Genomic DNA, 25,774 nt, shown 5'->3' with positions numbered 1-25,774 from the left:
CCCTTATTCTTTTAAAATACTGCGGTGTATTCTAATGTATGGCTGTAACATAATTTATTTAATAGCATCATATTGATGGACATTATGTTTTTTGCTATAAAAAACTGTTGGGCTTTGTATGTTTCTTTGTGTAGATGTGTGAATGTGTTGTTTTAATAAGGTCCTAGAAGTAGGATTTCTAGGTCAAAGGATAATACATTTAAAATTTTAAGACCTGTATCTGAATTGTCTGTGAGAAGAACAGCATTGAAACTGCTCCTTCTGCACTGTTTTACCGCCGTGATGCCTTTGAGAAACATTCCCTTTTTCAATTGCAGTCTAGCAGATCTAAATCCCATTCATTTTTTTCCTGTTCTTTTAACACTTATCATCTTACTCATAATGTTTTAAGCTTTTAAGCATAAAATTGTTTTTATTTTTATTTTATTTTATTTTTTAGATTTTTAGCTATGTGCCAGAGCTGAAATGGCAGACTTATGTTTCTGTTTGTTTGGTGTGTGAGCTATTAGTCTAAGCAGGTATGTGTTAGGAATTTAGGGGGAAAATGATAAAATAAGTTGGCAGATTTCACAGTGATATGATTATTTAAGAAGTTAGAATGCCAGCAGTGAGGGTTGTCTTGAGGTAACATGTCAGAACATATCACATAACATAGGAGAAGATGGCTGTCACAATGTCAGAGATTTAGGACGTGTGTGTAATAAATGTCAGGTTCCTTTCCTCCCTATGTGCTACTGCTGACGCACTCAGAACAGGACATGAGACTGTACAGTGCAAGAGGAACTGGGCTTTGATGGAAGACTCCCTTTCCTTGGAAACCTGACATATGCCTTTTCTCCGGGCTCCCATCAGCATTCTCTTACTCTTCTCTAACACTCAGATTTCCCTTATGTTGCAGGAGCAGCCAACATGTCTGCTATCCATCTTTTTCTTTGAGAGGTCTATTTCTTTGTTATCCCCTTTTGGGGAGGTATTTATCCCCTATTGACTAAGGTTTACTGAAGTTCACTAAAATATAGGTATAGAAAAAATTACTTGTCTATCAGTATCAGTACTGTTCTCTGTATTTGTTAAAGTATATGAGGCTGTTATGGTGTTAATTTTTCTCTGTAAACTGAGACTTGTAATTCATTAGGGATCTTTTAATTTCCAATGTTAGAGTCCCGTCTTGAAGTACTAACGAAGCTTGCTGTATCATGGTGTTTTTCATTCTTTGCTGTCTGTCTTGTTGGTAGAGTGTCATTCTGTAGAAAAAAATAGGAAGAAAATTCGAAATAAATTGAGGCATCTAGTTTTGAGAAAAGGAAAAATTACCTTCCTGGCTTTGTTTCTTTCAACAATACATGCCCAAATATGAGCATAAAGGAATATCTACACCCACTTACGACACTGTGGGTGGATCTCTTACACGCTCACATTTATTTGCTAGGGAGAGGCGAAGACCATATTTCAGGTCTTTTTTTTTTTCCGCCGAGGAGAGGGGGCCAAGGTGAGAGGCTTTTTGCACCAATAAGAACAGTAAGAACGTGTTAAGCCTGAACATGATTAATCCCGACAGTCATCTACAGGAATTTGTTATGGCAACTGCTCTACTGTCATAGGATCATTGAGGCATTTTAATGCGTATTGTTACTGGGTGATCTATCGAAGAACAAATGTTGAGTGACACACCTGGCTTCTTGCTTGGTGTGTGGGGAGGTGCATGGTGTTCTGGAGTACAGAGGTTGTTCTAAGACTGATTTCTAGGTAAATGGAGTTTTTTTTTGTTTTGTTTTAGTTTTTATTTTATTTTATTTTAACTTCCACAGAATACCTTTCAGTTTCTTGCATGCTGCCAAGTATATACTAGTTATATAATCAGAAAAGATTCGTTTCACTGTGACTCCATGATGACCAGCTTCTAAGGGTTCCGGCCAACAGTCTTTTTCTACTCATGTTAACTCACTCCTACTCTCCCTCACACTGCCTTTTCCTCCCTCCCTGGCAACTGGTGATCTATACTCCAGCTCTCAGGCAGTACTGAAGCCAGCTAGTGAAATGTCTTTCTTTTTGCTGCCAAAGACACCAAGCTGCCTTCATTTGCATCTTTCCTGGTCCTTTTTTGCTCCGGTTTGATAAAGCAATGAATCCCCTCTCCCCCATCCAAGGCTTGTACCCCTCGTCCTGTGCTCTTGATCCCAGCTGTGCCATTGCCTCAGACACCTTCTTTCTTGTTACATTAAGCTGTTCTGTCTTCACAAATCTTTCTCCTTTGATTTTAAGCACCCCAAAGCCTCTTTGCTCATAAGACAGCAAACAAAGCTTCTCTCTTAACTCTGTGCCTTTTTCCATCTACTGCCTCGCATCATTCCTTTCCTTAAAGGCCAGACTTCTTGAAAGAGTTGTCTGTACTTCCATATTCATTTCTTTACTCCATGTTTATTCCTCACCCAACTCTAATGCGGCCCCTGGCCCCATAATTCACCCAAACTCTTCTGAGGTCATGGATGACTTCCATGTGGCTAAATCCAGTGGACATTTCTCAGGCCTCCTTTTTCTTCTCAGTCTTTGACCCTACTGTCCATTCTTTTCTTCTTGAAACCCTATTCGTTTTCTTCAGCTTTTATGACCCTTCACTGGTATCCTTCTGTCTCATGGCCTGTTCCTCTCAGCTCTGTCTGCAGACTCAACCACAAGGCCAGTACATGTCGGGAGTTTTTCAGGGTTGCCTGCTGACCTTCTGTGCTCTCTGAGTTGACTCTCATTTGTGCCCTCACCCATCGGGTCTGTGGATTTGACCTCCTAGATAGCACCTGGCCTGTGAACTTCACTCTGCCGCTGCCACATTCTTTTGCAAGCCACTCTGGTTCCCCTACCTGGATTCTCTGGGAATACTTTCACCCCTTGAGATTTCTTCCACCTCAGATCTGATCGTTTAGTTTCCTGTAATCCTCCTTAATGCATTTCACTGGTTTTCCCTCATTCCTAGAAAAACATTCAGCATCTTTGAACAAGTTCATGAGATTCTGCATCGTCTTGGCTCCTCATCCATTCAGCTGTCTCTTACCATGTGTCCTCCTGCTCAGGGCTCCCTTCCCCTGCAGTGGTCCTGTTCTCACACACCCTTCAGGCATGAGCACATGCATGCTTTTTCCCTCTGCCTGGGTGCTCTTTCCGCCAGGTTTTCTCCTGGTTTACTCTTGAACTCCCTCTGGAATTCTGAGCTCTCCGTAGACACAGTGTTTAAATTCTTAATGCCTCATTTCCCAGTGCATAGTAGATCCTTATTAAATATTGAGTGAATGAATGAACTTGATAGTTTGTTGACTGGAAAGAATTACTTATAATAGCATACTAGAGCACCAAGTGAGGCCTTTTCTGACATTTTCATTACATTGTTCTTTACATGCCAGTGAATGCTTTTTAATCACCCGTGTATGTGTATTCATTTCACAAATACTTTCACATGAATCTTCTCTTGAGACTTTGGGCAAATCAGGTGGCTTCTTAAGACCTCATGGCTATGGCAGCCCAGATGCCCTCCCTTCACCCCCACACACCTCGAGATACTCCCTAAGGGATAACTGGAATTCTAGGTGATTCTTGTAGTTCCTGATTTTCTCTGATTCCTGATTTTCACTTTTTGTAGAAGGGAATTGAGACATAGGTTTCTGGATGTGTGTTCACAGTTCAGAGACGAAGTTAGGAGTTAATTACCAGACACCTGAATCACAGCCCTGTCACTTTTTTCTACCTCAGTAGAGCCTTTTCTCTCAACTATGTAAAAATTGTCTTCTAAAAATTTTTTAACGTCTGAAAAACTGTGGGAAAATAATGCATAACATAACATTTACCGTTTGGTATGTTAATACCTTGTATATCCATTCCTCACACTTTGTTTTCCAGAGTATGTGGGTACACACTGACACACATACACACTCCCTTGTGGTTGTATTACCATGATCAGGATCATCCTCCCCACCAGGAGAATAATACATCCTTCAGTGTTTCCTTATCTTGAATTTGCAGCTTCAGGGTGCATGTTTTCAGTTTATAATGCCAGCATAGTATAATGAATTGCCCAGGCTGTGTGTTGAGACACACCGGGGCTTGAATTCCAACTGTCCCTTGTCAGATTGTGTTCCTGTTTAAGTTGTATCATCTTGTTGAGAAGAGTGAGATAATGCCTTTGAAGGCTTCACTGCAATGCCTGCCACATAGTAGTTATTGTTACATATTAATCCCAGTTGTTTATTGTTATTTTATAAGTCATTCCAACTGGCAACTTAACCAGCTGCTGAAGTTGAGGGCATATAGGAGCATTAGAAGGGAGGACTAGAAGCAGTAACAATCACTTTTTGAAACTTTGTGATATATCCCTTGCTGGTTGTTTTCAGTGCATGGCTGTTTTCCAGCTTGTTTTCAGCAGAGAAAGGCCTTTAGGGAACCTCAGGAGGATGTGTGTTTAGTTCATGGAGAAGCTATGACATCGTGTCCTATTCTATGTGGATTTTTACAAGGATTTGGAATCTTGATTGGAAGCTATAGGTGGTAGCTTTGTCTGTAGAAATTAATGAAAAGGAAAGGAAAGGTGCAAACCTGGGATGGAAAATATCTCTAGGAATTTGAATCAGTGGTATCAGATGGTACCTTCCAGCTCTCAAAGCTCTTTCATTTCTTTATTATTTAACCATTTCTCAAACATTCATGTGCTGAGCATTATATACTAGATATTGAAGCTATAAACATGGATAAAACACAGACTATGCCTTCAGGCAGTCCACTGTTCATTGTGAGAGACAGACACGTGCATAGCTCTAACAAATTGTAGTAAATACACAAATAAAGATAGTAGACAGCATTTGGAAACAGAGAAAACCAGGTCTTACGGGAAGAATATGAGTTGATCAGCCAGTGTCATGTGTGGGGCTGAGTATGTAGTGGGTATTTATTTCTTGAGTAAAGGAAAGAGACAAATAGAAAACCTGATGTCTTTTAGTTTTGTTTTGGGAAATGGTCTCTGTTCCTCTCTTTCTCTCATGATTCCTAAAACGGAAAATTTCTCAAACACAGGAAGAGAGTTTAGATCCTGGGTAGCCAGAACTTGGGTCTGTATCCATATGATAAATAATTATCACAAGTAGGCAGAGAGTCAGGCAGCATAGGATCCCTGCTGAGCAGAGAGCCCGATGCGGGGCTCGATCCCAGGACCCTGGGACCATGACCTGAGCCAAAGGCAGAGGCCCTAACCCACTGAGTCACCCAGGTGCCCCTTGGCCCTATATTTTTGAAATAAGGGCATTAAGTATGCTTATAAGTAGTTTGCACCTTCTGGCCTGGCTTTTCGTTTTGTCTTAAGACCTTATCCTAGTTTTATACTTGCACCATAGAATTTGTGGCATCTTCTTGTGTTTTTCTCTGTAAGCTGTTTTTAATCATTTATGCAAGAAACATAGGATATAGATGTATGTTTAAAAAAATTGTTACATGTGAAGATTGAGTCATTCAGGAAAGCTTATGTTATCATAGAATAGTAACACAAGTTAAGAGTTAGGATGACTCTTTACCCATAAAAGACTAATATATATTACTTTCAGTGGCAGGGTGTTACAATATATGATTTTGACAGGTTTGCAGAAAATAGGGAAATTAGAATGATTAATGCATTACAGAAACCTGGGTGCCGCCTTGTACATGTTTGCCACATGGTAGACTTTGGTTAGTCAGACCTAAAAATGGGAAAGAAATTTCCTATTAAAGTTCCACAAAAAGGAGATCTTAAACTGAAATAAAAGCTTTTGAAAGAAAATACAAACCTTCTGTAGGTAGAAAGTAGCTGAAGTTTTTAAAGGTGATATGATCTCAGTGAGACTGTAAGAAGGAAAGAACGTAGAGACATGTCACAGCACAAGCCTCTCCCAGAAGCTCCGGACACAGAGTGGAAAGGCAGATTGGAAGACTGAGCATGACTGAAGGCCTAGGAAGAAGCTCAAGGAGGGACAGAATTTTGAAAGCTTTCAGGCTGTCAGTTTTTCATGGTGGTTTTACAGTTTTTCTTTTTTTCCCCCTTTTGCTGACTTTTGTCTCCTGTGTTACAGAGGAACACCACTTCAGTTTTTGCTCCACTAAAGTGTTAAATGTCACGATAAAAGAGGTGACTTATCCATACTCAGTGTATTATACAACTGCCTTTGTGCTGAAAGGACTATGTCATGCTGAAGGAAGTTTTATGTTTTATTCTCTTAGTCAAAAACTTGATTCTTCAATGACTTTATTCATTCCCTCTGGGATTACTCAGTGTTTACATTCTTGCTAATGGCAGGGTTCTTACAACAACGAGCCCTTTCTTGTTGGGAGGTTTGATAAACTCAGAAAGGCTGGATTTTATTTCTTCAAAATGTGTGAACTTTACGGAAGCAAAACAGTTTTTTGAACTTCAGCTATTTGTTTTTGTCTAGACTTGAATTATTCACCTGTTTAGTAATCTTGAGGTGGGCAGATTTTTCAGAACGCTTCTGTGTGAATAAAAAACGTTGTTTTTAGGGGCGCCTGGGTGGCTCAGTGGGTTAAGCCGCTGCCTTCGGCTCGGGTCATGATCTCAAGGTCTTGGGATCAAGTCCCGCATCGGGCTCTCTGCTCAGCAGGGAGCCTGCTTCCCTCTCTCTCTCTCTCTCTCTCTGCCTGCCTCTCTGTCTACTTGTGATCTCTGTCTGTCAAATAAACAAATAAAAATCTTAAAAAAAAAAACAAAAAAAAAAAAACAAAAAAAACCGTTGTTTTTAGAGATAAGTCATTTACCTCTATTGCTGTCAGTAGATTTACTGGTCCTATAATAAATGTAGGATCACTTTTAAGTGATCATATTGGTGCCTGTGAAAAACATTAAAGAATTTCCTAATAATTTCCCAGGAAATAGGTAGGTAGGTCATGGTAGTTAGGTCTCAAGGGTATGCACAATTTTCAAAGTGCTATAAAACTGTAAGTAGATTCTTTTGGAGGTCTGGTCTGCTTTCTCAGCAGATAAAAGAAGACTACAACTTGCTGCATACCTTCCTAAAATTGACAATATATTTTCAAAGAGTTTTTTCTGTGAACAGCTTTCCAAGTAGTATTCAAAATAATTTACATGTCAGTCCTCCCCCACGATCTCAGAGTCCTCCCACTCCTGTGCAGTTCCCAAATGATTGCTTTGAGCAAACCAGAATGCCCGTGGACTTTGTTGAGAGCTGCCCTTAGAACTTGATGGGCAGGTTCTTACTCAGTGATTTTGGGGTGGGGACCACTCTTTTTGAGTTTTATAATTTCTACATCTGTTTTTGCATTCTTTTAATGCTTTGTCTTTGAGAGGAATGTTTTCTGACTGGCTTTGGGCCTTGTGTTAATTTTCCAACCAACTGCTTTGCCTCTTTCTCTACAAGGAGTACTCGGGAAGTCTTTTCCAATCTTGTGTATAAACAGAGCTAACTTTAAAGTGTCCCCGTAGTTTAGAGTATCACGGGAGTCTCACAAATTAGGAAGAGTTGAAGTCTGGCATATGAGAATGTGTGTGTGCGTATGCACACATGTGTGTACACAGGCGTGCTCATATGAAATCTTGGGAAAATACAAACTAGTGCTTATTTTAGTCTTTCATTTATGACTCAGAATTAACCAACCTGCTTACCAATTTATCTATAGATATATACTGTCTGCTAATTCTGTACCACTCTGTCTCAGCAGAAGGATAAAATACGAAAGTTTATTATTACGTAGTTCTTGTTGACTGAGAGGTGAAAAGCAAGATATGCATGCACATTAAACAGTGAATTAATAGGGCAGGGAAGTATGTAGTTCTTCTAAATGTCAAATTGATGAGCATAGGCCCAGGAGTATAAGGAATTCAAGGAACAGAAAGAAAAATGAGGTTGGAGAAGATTAGTGAGGGCTTCATGAAGGAGGTGGTCTCTGCTTCTAAAGATGAGTGAATAGTGAGAGGACAACAGTGACAGGAAAGGGCATCCTGTCCATTGGATGGTGGATGCCACTAATGTGGCATTGAACTAAAACATAAACCTTCGTGTTTGGGGAAAACATAGGATTCTAGTTGGATTGGAAGGATGCTGTTGGAATAGTGGAGCTTACATAGGTTGAAGGGGACAGATACTCATATATATTTGATGATGAGGAGTTCATAGACTTGGTAAAAAATCATACACATTCTAATTTTTACAGTTTCCTCCCTGTATTTGGTTTTGGCATCCACGAGTTTCTGAGAGAAGTCAGCAATGTTAAATACTTGGTGAAAATCTCTATTTCAACCCAGGCTTAATATTAGTATTTGCACAAATGTTATGTAAATAGGTCAACATGTAAGTGTAATGTTGAATTCGCATGTGAGAAAACTTAATTAATTATGGTGAATTTTTTCCTAGGCCGGACCTGATAGACATGAATACTGTTGCTGTTCAAAGCAACCTTGCAAATTTAGAGCACGCTTTTTATGTAGCAGAAAAAATTGGTGTTATAAGACTTCTGGATCCTGAAGGTGAGCTGTTGTCCTAACTAGGTATAGATTGGCATGAGAGTCTGATTAAAAGGAATCTATCAACATTTGAAATAATTTTATGTTGCTGCTTATAGATGTTGATGTCTCCTCACCTGATGAAAAATCAGTAATAACTTATGTGTCATCTCTCTATGATGCATTTCCCAAAGTCCCTGAAGGTGGCGAAGGTATTGGTGCAAATGTGAGTATTGGTTTTTCTATCCTACAAGCTGCTGATTCAGTAATGACCAGTTGACTAAATTCTTTGATAAAGCTTTTTACAGTATTTAAATATCAAGTATTCTTTTTTTAAAAAAGATTTTATTTATTTATTTGAGAGAGAAAGAGAGGGAGGGAGCACAAGCAGGGGGGAGGGGCAGAGGGAGAAGCAGGCTCCGTTCTGAGCAGGGAGCCCCACATAGGACTCAATCCCAGGCCCTTGGGATTATGACTTGAGCTAAAGGCAGACACTTCACCAACTGAGCTACCCAGGTACTCCAATATCAAATATTCTTTAAAGAATTTGAGTTAAGATGCTATTTAATAAGCCAGCCCTGTTTGCATTTTCATGACACTATTCCACCACTATGCTTTTAATTAAAGCATAACTCAAAAAAAATTTGTTCTTTGTCGTAAATGAAGTAGGTCATACCTATTCTTTTATAAATGAAAGCTCTAAACCACTGAATTTTGGAGTTTTTCATTTTTAATCTGCTGCTGTTTTACATTGGCAGTGTTTGATAATCCTTCTGTGTCTGTAGAATTTCTCAACTTCTGAAATCACTTTCAATGTTATCGACTCTCATAATCTCATGAAATAACTTGGCTAGGAATTCTTTCTCCAATTTAAAGACGATATTTAGAGGAAGGTTATTTGACTTTGCCAAACTACCAGAGCTACTTAGTAAGCAGGGTAGGGTGTCCAGTATAGGGAGTTTCGGGCTCCTCATTTGTCCACTGTTTCCCAAAGATTTGTGTGATTCAGTTCAACCATGCGTGTTGTAGTGATTTTATGAACACGTACTTAGGCATTTCTGGAAGAGAACAGGAAACCCTGCAGGGTTATGAGTTTGAGGATGAACCCCTTTATCCTGGGCTTCTCCTCTTCAGATTTCTTCTTCTTCTTCTTCTTCTTCTTCTTTTTTTCTATTTTACTTTGAAGATTCTGGAATTCATCTTGGTGAGCTCTCATTTCAGTCTCTTTCTCACCTCTGTGTGCTCTTGTTTCTAGATTTATTTCCATTCTCTTCATCTTGTTCTTCCTCTCAGGGCTTTATCCTCTCCTGATCCCTGAGTAACCTGCTCCATGCTCATCCCCTGCTGTGATGTCTGCCAACAAGTCAGTGTCAAATGTTGCTTGAGAGGGTTTCTTGCAGCCATTCCTTGTCTTACCTTCTCATTCCCTTCACCCTGTTCCTAACTCTTAGTCCTTCCGACATTTAAAATTCTACGTATGCTGGGACGCCTGGGTTGCACAGTCAGTTAAGCCTCTGCCTTCAGTTCAAGTCATGATCCCAGGGGCCTGGGATTGAGTTCTGCATCGGGCTCCCTGCTCAGAGAGAGCCTGCTTCTCCCTCTGCCGGCCCCTGCTTGTGATCTCTTTCTTTCTCGCTCTGTCAAATAAATAAAGTCTTTTAAAAAAATTCTGTATATATTAATTTGCTTACCTACTTTTTTAGCTTTAGTCTTTCAACACAGACGGCTTGTAGTCTGGGCATTTCTATCTAGTTCAGAGTTGTGACTTGTGTGTGACTCAATCGGGACTCCCTATCTTTTGTCCTCCCTCCTCCACCCCACCCCCTGCCACCGAAGAATTACTTAGTGGATGTTGCAGAGCTGCTCAGGGACTACCTTTCCTGAGAATCCTTTGGTGACCTTTTTGAGGCACATCTATGCTGACCCAATTATTATCTCAACCTTTAGTGTGTATTACCTCTTTCAGGTATTTCAACACTTAATTAAATACTGCTTTTCATTTTGATTAGCTGTTTATATTACGACTCTCTTGCCTCCCCATTTAGACAGTGACTCTTTGGTAAAAGGTATTATTTCTTAAAGTATTAAATTCTTATTGTAACACTTAGCACAATGCTTTGAAATAATAAACACTCATCAGATACTTAATTGAACATAGCAGGTGACAGCCTTCCAGTTTACTCCATTTTTAAAGTTTGTTTAATGAGTAATCCTATCATATACATTTTCTATAGTTTTCATTCCTTCCTACTTTCCTATATTCTATATAGATCTTTGGGTTTCAGATAGACAGTGGATTTAGATCTAGACAATGGCAGCTGACCTGGCTTGTCCACGCTATTACTCCCTCTTCCTGGGTGCCCAGAAAACACCCCAAAAATGATCACAGTGTTCTTCCCTGCTGCATTTGAATGCAGCCTCAGAAGCCTTCTTCACACAGTGCCCCAGGCAGCCACTATCTCTGGATCAGAAGTAGCACTCATTAGGCTACTCTTCATTGTCAAATGTTTGCAAGCATGTTTTTAAAGCTCTTTATGTGGGACTGGGTAGAGAGTGAGAAGACGAGGAGCTGGTTCTGACTGTTCTGCTGAAAGACATAGAAATTCACAGAATGACCTTTGACTAAGTTGTGTCAGATATGACTGTTATTATCTGCAGATATAGATCTTTTCTGTCATTTTATTGTTTTAGGATGTTGAAGTCAAATGGATTGAATACCAGAATATGGTGAACTACCTCATTCAGTGGATTAGACACCATGTCACCACAATGTCTGAGAGAACATTTCCTAATAATCCTGTGGAACTAAAGGTCTGTGTCACTGTAGAAGTTACAAAGGATTGAGTTGATTATTAAACTTAAAAAATATATATTTTTATTTTGCTTTATTTTATTTATTTTCTTTTAGAGGGAGAGAGAGCATGTGAGTGGGAAGGGGGGGCAGAGGGAAAGAGAAAATTTTAAGCAGACTGCGCTAAGCATGGAGTTGGATGTGGGGCTCGATCCAATGACCCTGACATCATAACCCGAGCCCCAAATCGGGAATCAGATGCTTAACCAACTGAGGCACCCAGGTGCCCTGATTATTAAACTTCTAAATAATGTTATCATAATTCAATAATTCCAGGAGTTCAAGAAAAATTGCCCTTGACAAGCCACTAGTAAATAAGCAATTTTTAAATTTATTCATCTCCTACTCAGAGAAAACAGAGGTAAATGTTAATAATCAAAACTTAATAACAGCAACATCTTAGAGATTTATAGCCCCTTAGCTTTGAATTGTTGAGAGTGATAAGATACAATTTGAGAGACCCTGAAACTGACATTGCCAAAGTGTTCCTGGTGCATGGGGAGGGCTGGAGCCCAACCAGATAGACAGCTGTGGCAGGGGGGTCTCTGGGAAGCTGGGACAAGTTTAACAGTGGTTGGGCATGTGCCTCTGGTTGAACCCTGTTAAAAACTGCTTCAGAGGCTTCATTTTGTGTAGCAAGAGATATAAACTCTATTTCACCATGGAGTAAAAGTATGAATGTGACTTCCAGTATAAATGAAATCGTTTAATAAAAACATTTGCTACTGCCTAAAAACAGGTCCACCTCTTTGATTCAAAGACATTATAGAAATATTAAAGAATTATAGACATGTACACTTACTGAAGAATATTGTCTCATTTTATATATTTGGACTTTTAGTAACAAAGTAGTCTGCTTTATTTCAAGAAACTGATAATGTGAATATTAACAATATAAACTAATAATGTGATTCCTTAAATCATAGGCTTTTTTTTTTAAATCAAACTAGAATTGCAAAAACTGTAATAATCTAGGGTGGATCCTGTTGAAGATATTCGTTGTGTTCATGCATCAGTACAAAGCATCTGTGGAACAGTTTTTATTCACATTGCCATGGGGAGTTGGTCCTTGGCACGAAGTTACTTGGCATGTGTTGCTGTGATGATTTTTAAGTGTTCTAAAGTTGTTTGTGTGATGTCTCCCTATGTGGATGCAAACCTTTCCAGGGCCAGAAACATTTCCCCCTTCTCTCACGCCAGCCACCATGCATGGTGTGTAGCACATAATGGCATCATGAACTTATTTTCTAATGGACTTCCCGAAACATTGCATTTTGAGTTCAAAGCAATTTTTAGATTTCAAGTTCAACTTACTTCCAGATGGATTCCTATTGTCAAGACACTTGGGTAAATTTGTACTGGCTTCTGATGAATGCAGATTCTTAAGGATTTGGAAGAATTTTGAGGACTACACAGATTGCTTGCTAGTGCCTAGGATAGCACATAACACATGGAAGAAAACGTCATAGGAAATGCCAATAATTTCATTAGCCAATGAAACATTGATGGGAATCCTTCATAAATGTAGCTGTCTGAGGTTTGACGGAATTTTTTGGGGGGGAAGGAATTTTTTTTTTTTAAATAGCATGAATTAAAATGAAATAATTAGAGCATGCTTATTAAACGTGGATAAGTTTTATCTACATAATTTTTACAAAGGTCCTTTTTAATATAATAAGTTGTATTTAGGAGATTTTCAAATAGTTTCTATAAACCAGATAATTTAATTATATGATTGAAACTTCTATAACAATAACAGCCACCAATAACATCTGTATTTGTTTATTAAAAGGTCTGTTTAGCTTGGCTAGTGGGACGTTGAAACCAAGGCTTAGCTATTCTGTGTGATAGAATTCTATTTTCAAGGATAGATCTATGATGCAAAAGAGAATAGCTTTTTCCTTTATAGGAATTGCATTAGATTATTTTTCCAAAAACTAAAAGCTAAAAGTGCAGCATTTGGAAAGAGCATCTTTTAAAGTCTATGTTTTCTTGTTTGTATGAAGAGAGATGTTTAGTATAGCCCTGCTAAACACTGCCACAGTTTATTATTATCGAGATCCCCTCATGGCATATGTTGATTCACGGTTCACGTCAGTAATTACACCCTTGTCAAATCTTGCATACTGTAAGCTAGTCACTGATTAACTGGGAATTGCTATTGTCCTTGAGTGTCAGTTTTATAAAGGAATTCCCCTGAATGCATAAGACATGGTAAATATCATTTGAAGTGGTAATGTTATACGGTAATGAAAATAGGTCTTTGAAGTTTGGGCCTTCATTTATATTTTTCCTTTCATTTTAGGCACTTTATAATCAGTATTTACAGTTTAAAGAAACAGAAATTCCACCAAAGGAGACAGAAAAATCAAAAATCAAACGCCTATATAAGTTATTAGAGGTAAGCAGAAATTTCTGTTGTACTGTCAGGCACAATCTTTATTTTTAATATTTTTTTTATATCCTTGCTTCATTTAAAATTTTTTTTGTTTTCTCAAGATTTGGATAGAATTTGGACGTATCAAACTCCTGCAAGGTTATCATCCAAATGACATTGAGAAAGAGTGGGGGAAACTCATTATTGCCATGCTTGAGAGGGAGAAGGCCCTTCGCCCAGAAGTAGAAAGGTAGGCTGGAGGTGTTTTTTGCTGTGGGTATCAGGCTGGGCATGGGGAGGTGACTTTTTGTTCTCTTGGAAGGAACTTCAGTTTTGGAACCAGGCAGACCTAGGACTATCATTTATATTTTTCATGTTTTTGGTTGTGTGACGCTGGATAAGTCACTTAGTCTTTCTGATTCTTCATTTTTTTATCCTGAAACTCTTCCAAGAGGTTTGAGGAGTAATGACTGAAGTAATGTTGAAATAGGGACCTGATAGACTGGGTTGATGTGTGAAGTCTCATCTAATAATCTAAATTACTTGTGAGAATTTCCCATACTGAGAATATAGGGCCTGGATCCAGAAGCTGATTTGTAGTTAGCAGTTAACTTATTTTGTTTCTTGCTGTATTTTTGTTACGGCCCTTTTTCCTTGGGACAATGAGAACAAGACTCTAGTCTGTCTCCCCTTAAAGGGCAGTGAAATGGCATCTAGAAATCACTCGGGAAATGTTGGCTCAAATTCTCACTTCTACAGATGCCTTTATTGCATGAAATCATCACTACCTCTTATCATTCTCTCTACCACTATACCTGGTTGCCCGGGAAAGCACTGCTTAGACATGAGGAGACATTTGTTGAATGGATTTGTCTCCATTATAGTACTTACCTCACAGCCTGACTTTGGCACTTGGGAAGGGAACTGTGATCTCTGTTCCTCATGAGCTTCTGGGCCTCCCAATAGAAAGCCTGTGTGGTCAGGTGTGGCTCTCTCGCCGCCTGCCTCGACACCGTCCTTGCTCTCAGTGGTGTAGCCACACTGACTGCCTCTCAGGAGCCGATGTGCCAAGGTCCCGCCTCCTCCATACACAGGATCTTTGCACCATCTGTTCCTTTGGCAGGGAAGTCTTCATGCTCACTGTCTCTCTTCACTCCTGATCAATCTCATATCCCGGCTCCAGTGTTACTTCGCCAAGAAACTTCCTGTGATCTCCCAGGCTCATTCAGATGTCTTGGCTCTAACTCTCCTATTTACATTTACATGTATTGTTCTTTTTACATGTACTTTTACATGTTCTTTTTACATGTCCTATTTTTTTTACATGTCCTGTTTACATGTATTGTTCTTTCATATCTCAGTTGTGATTTTGATTTATTTCTGTGATCATTTAGTTAAGGGCTGCCTGTTCACAGTTATGAGTTCTGAGAATGTGGAGATAGACTTGGTTTTGCTGTCTTTCGTGTTGCCAGTGTTCAGTGCACTGCCTGGGACACAGAGAGGCACTTAGTACACTCATGTTCTTTGTGTTCTACACATGACTTTCCACACTGTTGAAATAGGAAATAATGCATTGAAGATACAAGAGCAAGTCTTAACTTGTCAGTTGTTTATGACATTACTGATTACATTCCTGTTACAGTGTAAGATTCTATCTCCATAACTGGATCTAGATCCAGAATAAGCTGGAAATACCTAGGATGGACCTTTTATGGAGGAGATAGTTTTGGGTAATTAAAATGATACACTAAGCTAATTATCGGAAGTAATGGAAAAGTATGTCTGAGAAAGGATATGGAGTAGATTTTTAGTTGTCAGAATAGTAACTGGATTTTAATGCAGTGGTCAAGAGTTCAAGGTCCAGGAGCCAGTGAATCCTGAATAAGATTTTTAGCTCAACTTGCTAGTCATGTATTCTTAGGCAAGTTCATTGACCTCCCCAAACCTCAGTTTCCTCATTTATAAACAGGCTGAAAAATTATACCTACCACATTTGGTAGTTGAATATGAGAAGAGGTCATACATGTAAAATGATTACTTTATTTCCTGGCACATAATAATTGCTTACTAAATGCTAGTCCTGCTGTTATTATTTGACACTTCTCTATTCACTAACACGATATTCCCAAATTTCCCCATTCTCGCTATCTGAAAAGAAAAATATCCACCTTTAGAGTGGAGAAGCAACAGTTTGGCTTTGTAGTATTGGGAGTACAAAAATGTTCTACGAACTTGGTTGGATAAAGGCCTTCATTTTTCTTGACGCAACAAGTGTTTTGGCATTAATGATTAATTGCAAATAATAACTATGTGGCATGGGAATGTGTAAAGGATAAATGAGAAAGAACCAATATTCTTTTGCCATGTAATAATCTATCGAAAGGAAAAACAAGCACAGACAAGTTGAATTTGCGAGCATTGCATTGATAGTCTACTTAACACGTTGGCTTTTAAGAATGTAAAATGACAGATGAACCATGAGAGACTATGGACTCTGAAAAACAATCTGAGGGGTTTGAAGTGGCGGGGGGGGTGGGAGGTTGGGGTACCAGGTGGTGGGTATTATAGAGGGCACAGCTTGCATGGAGCACTGGGTGTGGTGAAAAAATAATGAATCCTGTTTTTCTGAAAATAAATAAATTGGAAAAAATAAATAAATAAAAAAAAAAAAAAAAAAAAAAGAATGTAAAGTGACTGCAAGGACGTTGGTCCTTCTCATGTTGCCAGTCAGAGGACCCTTGATTTCCTTCTGGACTATCTAACCCTGACTGAAACTAACTCTATTCCATCATTAGTACATTCTAGTTAAGCAGAGATGAAATGTTAATAAACTGCAATTCCTCTTGTTACAAAAAAAAAAAAAATGTAGAATGACTATAGTAAGATTAGAGGTAACAGGGTGCCTGGGTGGCTCAATGGGTTAAAGCCTCTGCCTTCAGCTCAGGTCATGATTCCAGGGTCTTGGGATCGAGGCCCGCGTCGGGCTCTCTGCTCAGTGAGGCGCCTGCTTCTCTTCCCCTCTCTCTGCCTGCCTCTCTGCCTACTTGTGATCTCTCTCTCTGTCAAATAAATAAATAAATAATCTTAAAAAAAAAAAAAAAAAGATTAGAGGTAACATTCCTAAGAACATATCATACAAAGAAAGGTCACTTTTCCAGTTAACCTGATAAATGACATGGCAGTTAAAATGGAAATGCCCTTTCTTTCACATCAAACTCATTTGTTTATAGATGCTTCTGAGTACCAGTTTTTAGCCTTGTGTTAGTTGGGACAGACCTGGCTCTTTACAAAAGTCAGGCTATGTTTTTAAGCTGATGATTGGTATTGCCTGAATAGCCTTTACTAATTGTACCTGGGCTTCAGGGAGGCATCTGAGTTGTTTTTTAGGTGGCTGTGATGGGATGACTCTTGATGAAAATATTTGGCAAATCTTTTCCAGTGACGCCCTGATCAGCCTGCCTTGTCCGTACTTGTAGAGTTTTAACGCGGGCTACAAAAGGCAAACCTCAGCTAGCAAACGCATGCCTTTCGGCAAGATTCTTTTGAATAGTTTTCAGCATATTATTTGCTGCGTGTTAAATATGCCAGTTGGAGCATATTTAAGGAGCCGTTACGGCAGTGACATTTAGCTGCCGCTTTTCACCGTTAGAAGGAGAGCTTTCAGCAGACCTGCTTTTTCGTCTGCTTGGAATGGTCAGAGAAGGAACATCATTTCAGGACTAAAAATGCACAGTAGTAGTTACAGCTACCGAAGCAGTGATTCCGTGTTTAGTAACACTACTAGCACCCGGACCAGTCTGGATTCAAATGAAAACTTTCTCTCGGTTAATTGTGGTCCAACACTAATCAACTCCTGCATTACCTTCGGCAATGAGTCCCTCGATGGACACAGGTATTGAATCCTTATTGTAGGATTGTTTTGTCTTTTGGCAGGGAGACGTTTTTTTCAGGGGTGGTAAACTCTGTGACTTCAAAGGGAGAGACTTTGCTTTATCCTGTCTCTTCTTTTAGGTTGGAAATGTTGCAGCAGATTGCCAACCGAGTTCAAAGGGACAGTGTCATCTGTGAAGACAAACTGATACTTGCCCGAAATGCTCTCCAGTCTGTAAGTTAATTTTAGGAGCCATTGGGATTGTGATGGAGGGATTGTACCTTTGGATGAACTAAAACTTCTGTGTGCCTTTTGGTGGTCGATTCTTGGTATTGTCTTCTGCTGAAACTTGAAGCTTTTTAAAGGTTGCAATCACTGTTTGCTCTCTTGCGGAACGGTGTGCAAAGAGAAAACCCATTTTTGAACCAAAAGGGAAAACAGAAAAGACCCAAGTAGTTTTTTCATTACAGTATTTTGAGTTTTATATTTGAGGCAACTTTTGAAACTTGTTTCATGGAATTAATGTCGAGTTCTTTTAAAACACAGGATTCTAAAAGATTAGAATCAGGAGTGCAGTTTCAGAATGAAGCAGAAATTGCCGGGTATATACTTGAATGTGAGAACCTTTTACGCCAGCATGTAATTGATGTACAGATTCTCATTGATGGAAAATACTACCAGGCAGATCAGTTGGTACAGAGGTAAGATTCCTGCTTCTTCGTGCTCTACCCTTCTGTGGAACTGCTTCATGGACACTTGCAATGGGAATGTAGACTGTGGCAGTTTTATGAAATATATTTCTTAGGCTCTTTTTAGTTGAAAATGTGTGTCACCTTAATTCTGATATATTTTGATATGTTAAATAGGTATTCTTCAAAAGTAATAGGAATAATATTTTATTGTACATACAATATTGAACACTAGTAACTAACATACTTTGTGTTAAAATATTTGTTATGACATTTGAAAAAGGGAAAATATGAAGAAAGTATCCTTTATAACTCAACTTTTAAGTTTTCTGTTTATCCTATTCTGAAAATGTTTATAACAAAATGTTGGAACAAATTGTATGTATGAAATTCTCTATCTCAGAGAGGTGGGTTTGAAGGTAGAAATGGAACCTTCTCAGGTTGTAGACTATATATATTATAAATATATATATCAGGTATATATAAAGCAAAAATTCTAAATGATGTTTTGATCTAGTAATTTCACATTTAGGAATTTATAATAATTTTAAATATAGTAAACATATGAATAAATATCAAAAAAAAGTTTTGTTCATGTCAGAGATATTTTATAATAACAAAATTTGGAAATATCCTACATGTCAAGCAATAGAATTATGTAGTAATTATGTTCATTATAAGTGATAGTTATAAAGTATAGTAATTATGTTCATTATAGTATAATAATTATGTTCATTATAAGTGATAGTTATAAAGACTTTGTGATAATATGGAAAGTGCTTACAGCACAAAGTTCAGTGAAAAAAATTGTGATGCAAAATTTTATTAATATGATTATAGTGATTTTTTTTTTTTAGTAGACTGTTTTTTTGAATAGTTCGGGTTTACAGAAAAATTGATAGGAAAATACGGGTTTCCCATATGCCCCTTTTTACCTCCCTCCCCAATTATCAACCATCTTGCATTAGTGTGATCCATTTGTTAAAAATTGAGCCAATATTGGGGTTCGTGGGTGGCTCAGTCGGTTAAAGCCTCTACCTTTGGCTCAGGTCATGATCCCAGGGTCCTGGGATCAAGCCCCACATTGGGTTCCCTGCTCAGCAGGGAGCCTGCTACTTCCTCTTTCTCTCTTTCTTTCTCTGTCTGCCTCTCTGCCTACTTCTTTTTTTTTTTTTTTTAATATTTTATGTATTTATTTGACAGAGATCACAAATAGGCAGAGAGGCAGGCAGAGAGAGAAGAGGAAGCAGGCTCCCTGTTGAGCAGAGAGCCCGATGCGGGGCTCGATCCCAGGACCCTGGGATCATGACCTGAGCAGAAGGCAGAGGCTTTAACCCAGTGAGCCACCCAGGCACCCCTCTCTGCCTGCTTCTGATCTCTGTCTGTCAAATAAATAAAATCTTTAAAAAAAAATTTTGAGTCAATATTGGTACATTACTGTTAACTAACTAACGTCCATAGTTGGCATTAGTGTTCACTCTTTGTGAAAATGCATATTATATTATAGTTTATCCCTCTTGATTTTTCTTTTCAGGGTGGCAAAACTGCGTGATGAAATTATGGCCTTAAGGAATGAATGTTCCTCCGTGTACAGCAAAGGACGCATGCTGACAATGGAACAGACGAAACTCATGATATCAGGAATTACTCAAAGTTTAAACTCAGGATTTGCACAGACCTTAAACCCCAGTCTGAACTCAGGGCTGACCCAGGGTTTAACACCCTCCCTGACCCCTTCTAGTGTGACATCAGGCCTGTCATCAGGTCTGACTTCCCGCCTGACTCCATCTGTCACTCCGGCTTATACACCTGGTTTCCCATCAGGGGGATTAGTTCCAAATTTCAGTTCAGGAGTAGAGACCAATTCATTGCAAACTCTGAAGTTGATGCAGATCCGAAAGCCCCTTCTAAAGTCATCTTTGCTGGATCAGAATTTAACAGAAGAGGAAGTCAACATGAAATTTGTTCAGGATCTTTTGAATTGGGTTGATGAGATGCAGGTAAAAGAATGTTTATTCTACCCGAAAGGTTCAGTCTTTACTGCTGCCAGTTTGTTTTCTAACTCTAGCATCTTTCTGTTTAAAGGTGCAGCTGGACCGCACTGAGTGGGGATCGGATTTGCCAAGTGTTGAAAGCCATTTAGAAAATCATAAAAATGTTCACCGAGCTATTGAAGAATTTGAATCTAGCCTTAAAGAAGCTAAAATCAGTGAGGTATATGAATTTAAAATCTGTATGTATTTCATTTTAGCTTGCTGTTGTTTTGCTCTTTTTAAATAAAGATCCTGTGACAAAATAATAGATGCAGTGAGTATAAGTCAGAATTCCTTGAGGTCCCTAAACTCGATGTCTTTTTATCCCATATCATAGATTCAAATGACGGCACCTCTGAAACTAACTTATGCTGAAAAGTTGCACCGATTAGAGAGTCAATATGCAAAACTCTTGGTAAGGCTTTTTGTTTTTTGTTTTTTAAACTTCATTTTTTTACTTTTACTAAGAATTTCCCTTAACTCCTTTTGGTTAAAACATGATTCTTACAATGATTTTTCTTACAAAGAATACATCCCGGAATCAGGAACGGCACCTTGATACACTCCATAATTTTGTAACTCGTGCAACTAATGAACTTATTTGGCTGAATGAAAAAGAAGAAGAGGAAGTTGCTTATGACTGGAGCGAAAGAAATACCAACATAGCTCGGAAAAAAGATTACCACGCTGTAAGTATCATCTTTGTCATTGAATGAAAGTTGTATCTCAGGTTTAGGTCTTTTTTCTAACCTTGCTTCTTCATTCTTTCTTACATTAGGAATTAATGAGAGAATTGGATCAAAAGGAAGAAAATATTAAATCAGTTCAGGAGATTGCAGAGCAGCTACTTTTGGAAAATCACCCAGCCCGACTGACGATTGAGGTAAGTCAGAAGGTATAACAGTCATGGTTGAATATTGACATTTGATGATGACTCTTCAGATTCTTTTATTGCTGATAAATTGAAAAATACAAACAAACTTTTATTACAGCATGGCTCAAAAATCACGTTTCTGACAAATCATCATGATTCTTGCCTTTATCGCTTTCTCTAAGTGTGTCACCCACCCATCTCTTCCACTAAAGGTACCTTTGCTAACTCCCATGGCTAAAGAGATCTATTACAGTAAATATGAAGGCTCTTGACTTAAAAAACTTTATTTTATTCCTGACTGTGATATTGTACAACTGATGTATCCTACTTGCCTCCCTCACCTGTCCAAAATGGGGCAGTCCTTCTAACCCATAGAGCTGTGTGAAGAACGGGACAAATAGCATACTCTTACTTAGTACAATTCTTGGTACACATGTTCCCAGGAAATATTTGTTATTATTACTTAATAATTTTATTCATGACTGGTTTTGTGAGGTATATTGAAACAACAACCTGGCAAAACCTTATGGCGTAGCGGACACATTTCAAATCCAGAAGTGGAGAACTGGAGTGGGATTTACCAAGTCTCCCATGTGGTAGTGGTGGCCTATTTACTTTTTAGTCCTATTATATACTAGGTGGAGTGAGTGACTTTCTAAATGTAAAGGGGGTTATATAGGAGCAAGAGGAATGTTAAGCTCATGGTAGATTGTCAGAGGGAACAAATGGGGCTGCTTCAAGCAGAGGCGTCTGATAGTCTTTGTTCACTGACACTGCCATAGTACAAAAGATGACTGAAATTCTAGACCTCCACAGAAAGTTTTGGGAATGTTATATTTTTCCTTCTTCATATATAGCCACATTCTTGCATGCCCATGAAATGCCATAAGGGAAGTTAAAGACAGAAGAGTAGGGGGAACAGTAGGGAAAGCAAATTAGAATACTAAAGGGTGCATATACTTTTGTATGATGAGAAACTAAAAATAGAGTCTTCTTCAAGGTGGAGATGAAAACTATTAGGGAATATGATTATAGGCTAAGTATTTTAATGGGACTGGGTAATGTGAATGTGAACCTGATTACTTTTATGTAGAGATGTTAATCTAATTAACTAAAAGTTTCTTAAGGGATAAAATTAAGCCTGAGTCATCTTTACTATTCCATTGCCCTATTCAGTGTCTTGTGGGTACGTGGATAATATTTAGTTAATTATCTACACTATTTCATATGTTATATGAAAAAAGAAATTAATAATCTAATAACACACAATGATATGTCTTTTATAGCCAATTTGCTGGAAGTAGCTTAATTTGAGGCCAAGGTAATATGACTGTGATATGTTGCCAGGTTTCCAGTGCTGCATTGTTATTCCATTCCAAAAGCCTGCTTGAACGTAGCTCCACATGAGTGAGATTTTCCAAAAGGGGAAGAATGACAGGCTTACTTAAGATAGTCATTAAAGCATCTAGAGCTCCCTCTTCTGGAAGTTCGTGAATTGCATCTTAAATATAAAAGAGTGTCTTACGTTTTCTTTAGGAAGTAGATGTTCTTTCTGTTATATTTTGCTCTCGTGAGAGATAGATTTACATTGTATTAAAAATTCAAGTAAAAATATTTTAAATAAAAATTCTCAGTACTATGAGAATTACAATTCCAAAATTACAGTGATAAGGAATTGCACCCTGTCTTCTCCACTGTCCCCAGACCTGCCCCTCGCAAAAACAGACATCTCAGTTACCCCACCTCCCCCCCAAGAATTTCTAGTTTTATTTCTAGTTTTAAAAACAAAACAAAGAGAAAACTACAGAACCATTTATTTTGGTCTGAATTTTTACATTTTTATTTTTAATTTATATTTAAATTTTTAGGACTGGCTTTGTGCAAGTAAGAACTCTTACATAGAAGGGGCACTTTGCTACCCTAATTTTCACATCTTACTGTTAGAATAATCTCATCATCTGTTCAGATAGCAGAGTTTTTAAGCCTTTAAAAGCTTTGCTGTGTATGTACGTCATCACTCTTCAGCTGGTTACAGTGGCTGTGTTTCATCCTGAAGGCATACCGAGCGGCCATGCAGACGCAGTGGAGCTGGATCTTACAGTTGTGCCAGTGTGTGGAGCAGCATGTAAAGGAGAACACTGCATATTTCGAGGTATACGAACAGAATCACAACATCCGCTAATGGTATTGTGATTTTGGTCTATTTACAGAAAGTGCCTTCCTGTTTATTAAGGACATGTATGTAACATGTGGGGGAAATAAACTGAAGTATTTTCTTTGTAGCATGTATGGGACATAGGTACTATAGGATCAATTGAAGCCATCTTTTCAGGGGGAAATCCTTTCAAAACCTTTAAAAATGCCAGAAAATCTTGATTTTATAAATTTTTTTTAAAAAAGATTTTATTTATTTATTTGACAGAGATCACAAGTAAGCAGTGAGGCAAGCAGAGAGAGAGGAGGGAGCAGGCTCCCTGCTGAGCAGAGAGCCCGATGCAGGGCTCAATCCCAGGACCCTGGGATCATGACCTGAGCCGGGCAGAGCTTTAACCCACTGAACTACCCAGCCGCCCCTTTTAAATGTCTTTTATAAAGAGATACTTCGTTACAGAGACCTCTTTTTTTTTTTAAATTTTTAGAATTTTAAAAAATTGTTGGAATTTCTCTCCTGCTTAAAAGTTATTTGGACCCTTAAGTAAAATAGAACTTCTCCCAAAATATTATAGGTCCAAAACACAATATAGATATAGAATTTAGATACTTAGTGTTTACTGATACTCACCCAGATTCAAGAGCTGTTTGGGCAAAGGAGTGATGTGACTATTACGTGGTCTTGTGATTTTATTCTCTTCTCTCTCATGAGGGGTACACAGGACTCTGGTACTCCAACTGGACAACTCTCTACTTTACTGGCATTTGATATACGCTAACTGCCAGTTATCATCTTCTTACAGTTTTTCAATGATGCCAAAGAAGCTTCTGATTACTTAAGGAATCTAAAGGACGCCATTCAGCGGAAGTACAGCTGTGATCGATCAAGCAGCATTCACAAGCTGGAAGACCTTGTTCAGGAGTCAATGGTACTAGTACAGAAACCCATGTATTACATCAGCTGTGTATAACAGGATTAGATTAGTATTTCTTTATACTTATATGTGTGCAGAACTTTGTGTTTTTTGGGTACTCCTGATATTTCCATCTCATTCAATCAAACATGCAGTTTTAGTATTTTTTTGGTACCAAGTACCACAAAAGTGTTTTTTTATGTGATTGCCTCAATATTTTAAATATTTTGACAGTGAGGTGTGTGTGTGTTTGAGTTTAGTCATTCACTTCACAAATAACTGTAAGTGCTTTTATATCCTAGACACTGTTTTAAGTACCGGAGGTAGAGCAGTGAGGAAGACAGACAAGAATCCCTACCTTCCTGGTGCTTACATGCTAAAGGGGGAGCAGACCATAAATATAAATTAGTTAAATATGTAGTATCGTGATAAATGCTAATGAGGGAAAAACCATCCAAACAAAACAAGGGAAAAGAAATCCAAGAGAGGGAGGAGGGGAATTGAATGTATAGACCAGCTATGTTGTCAGGGAAGAATTTTGTGATGAAATTTTATTTGTGTTAAGCCCTAAAAGAAGAGAGAAGTCTTTTACTTTTTAAAATCTGTCTTGTTTATTTCTTAGGAAGAGAAAGAAGAACTTTTGCAGTATAAAAGCACAGTAGCAAGCCTGATGGGGAGAGCAAAAACAATAATTCAGCTGAAGCCAAGGAATCCTGACTGTCCACTCAAAACTTCTATTCCGATCAAAGCTATCTGTGACTACAGACAAATTGAGGTATTCTAGAAATAAACCAGTTTCTGTCATTATTCTTAGCTTTTTAAAAATTAAGTCATATTGCTGACCAGTGGTAAAGTTTTCTACTTCAAAAAAAACAAAACAAAACAAAATCCCAAGATTGGGTACGGTAAAGGGTTTGTCAGCAGTGATCTCATTTGGTTATTCTTTTCTCCATTTAAAACCAGATAACCATTTACAAAGACGATGAGTGTGTTTTGGCCAACAACTCTCATCGTGCTAAATGGAAGGTCATTAGCCCTACTGGGAATGAGGCTATGGTCCCGTCTGTGTGTTTCACAGTTCCTCCACCAAACAAAGAAGCCGTTGACTTTGCCAACAGGTTTGTATGCATTCGCTAAACACATAGAGCTGGGTTTGGAGGCTCGCTGAAGGTTAAAGAAACAATCAGTATTTTGTCAAGGCCCATAGGATCAGAAGGATCTGGAACTAGTAAACTTGGAGTAGTTTACAAACAGGAAGAAAAATTATAGCATGTTTTCAGAGGGAGTGAAAAGGCTTAATCAAGTGTTTGGTTTGTTCGCTTTTTTCATGTATTTCAGAATTGAGCAACAGTATCAGAGTGTCCTGACTCTTTGGCACGAGTCTCACATAAACATGAAGAGTGTAGTGTCCTGGCATTATCTCATCAATGAAATTGACAGAATTCGAGCTAGCAATGTGGCCTCAGTAAGTATGAACCAACACATCAGCCTAATCTGTCCAAGAATGTGGGGCACTCTGTGGGTGCAGTTTGTAT

The 25,774-nt window shown here is 38.4% G+C and overlaps 1 protein-coding gene across 27 annotated transcripts in view; it reads left to right on the top strand.

The window, feature by feature from the left end:
- DST (dystonin) overlaps nt 1–25,774 on the top strand; it is a 471,247-nt gene that overhangs the window by 285,965 nt on the left and 159,508 nt on the right. For 24 of the 27 annotated variants that reach the window (XM_044253404.1, XM_044253203.1, XM_044253186.1 and 21 more), the window contains 17 exons: nt 8,391–8,503; nt 8,599–8,705; nt 11,171–11,290; nt 13,636–13,731; nt 13,830–13,957; nt 17,719–17,812; nt 18,125–18,279; nt 19,802–20,267; nt 20,353–20,481; nt 20,638–20,715; nt 20,828–20,989; nt 21,079–21,183; nt 23,231–23,326; nt 24,129–24,254; nt 24,862–25,014; nt 25,203–25,357; nt 25,578–25,704. In XM_044253404.1, the coding sequence (XP_044109339.1) occupies nt 8,391–8,503; nt 8,599–8,705; nt 11,171–11,290; nt 13,636–13,731; nt 13,830–13,957; nt 17,719–17,812; nt 18,125–18,279; nt 19,802–20,267; nt 20,353–20,481; nt 20,638–20,715; nt 20,828–20,989; nt 21,079–21,183; nt 23,231–23,326; nt 24,129–24,254; nt 24,862–25,014; nt 25,203–25,357; nt 25,578–25,704 (2,410 nt within the window). Of the gene's footprint in view, nt 1–8,390; nt 8,504–8,598; nt 8,706–11,170; nt 11,291–13,635; nt 13,732–13,829; nt 13,958–17,119; nt 17,600–17,718; nt 17,813–18,124; nt 18,280–19,801; nt 20,268–20,352; nt 20,482–20,637; nt 20,716–20,827; nt 20,990–21,078; nt 21,184–23,230; nt 23,327–24,128; nt 24,255–24,861; nt 25,015–25,202; nt 25,358–25,577; nt 25,705–25,774 lie in introns of those variants that run through there. The other 3 variants (XM_044253313.1, XM_044253386.1, XM_044253395.1) reach the window with 3 other exon arrangements.

This window comes from Neovison vison, chromosome 1 (assembly GCF_020171115.1).
Source record: "Neovison vison isolate M4711 chromosome 1, ASM_NN_V1, whole genome shotgun sequence".
Lineage (NCBI taxonomy): Eukaryota > Metazoa > Chordata > Mammalia > Carnivora > Mustelidae > Neogale > Neogale vison.
Note: the sequence above shows the minus strand (reverse complement) of the source record. Positions and strands in the feature narration are given on the sequence as shown.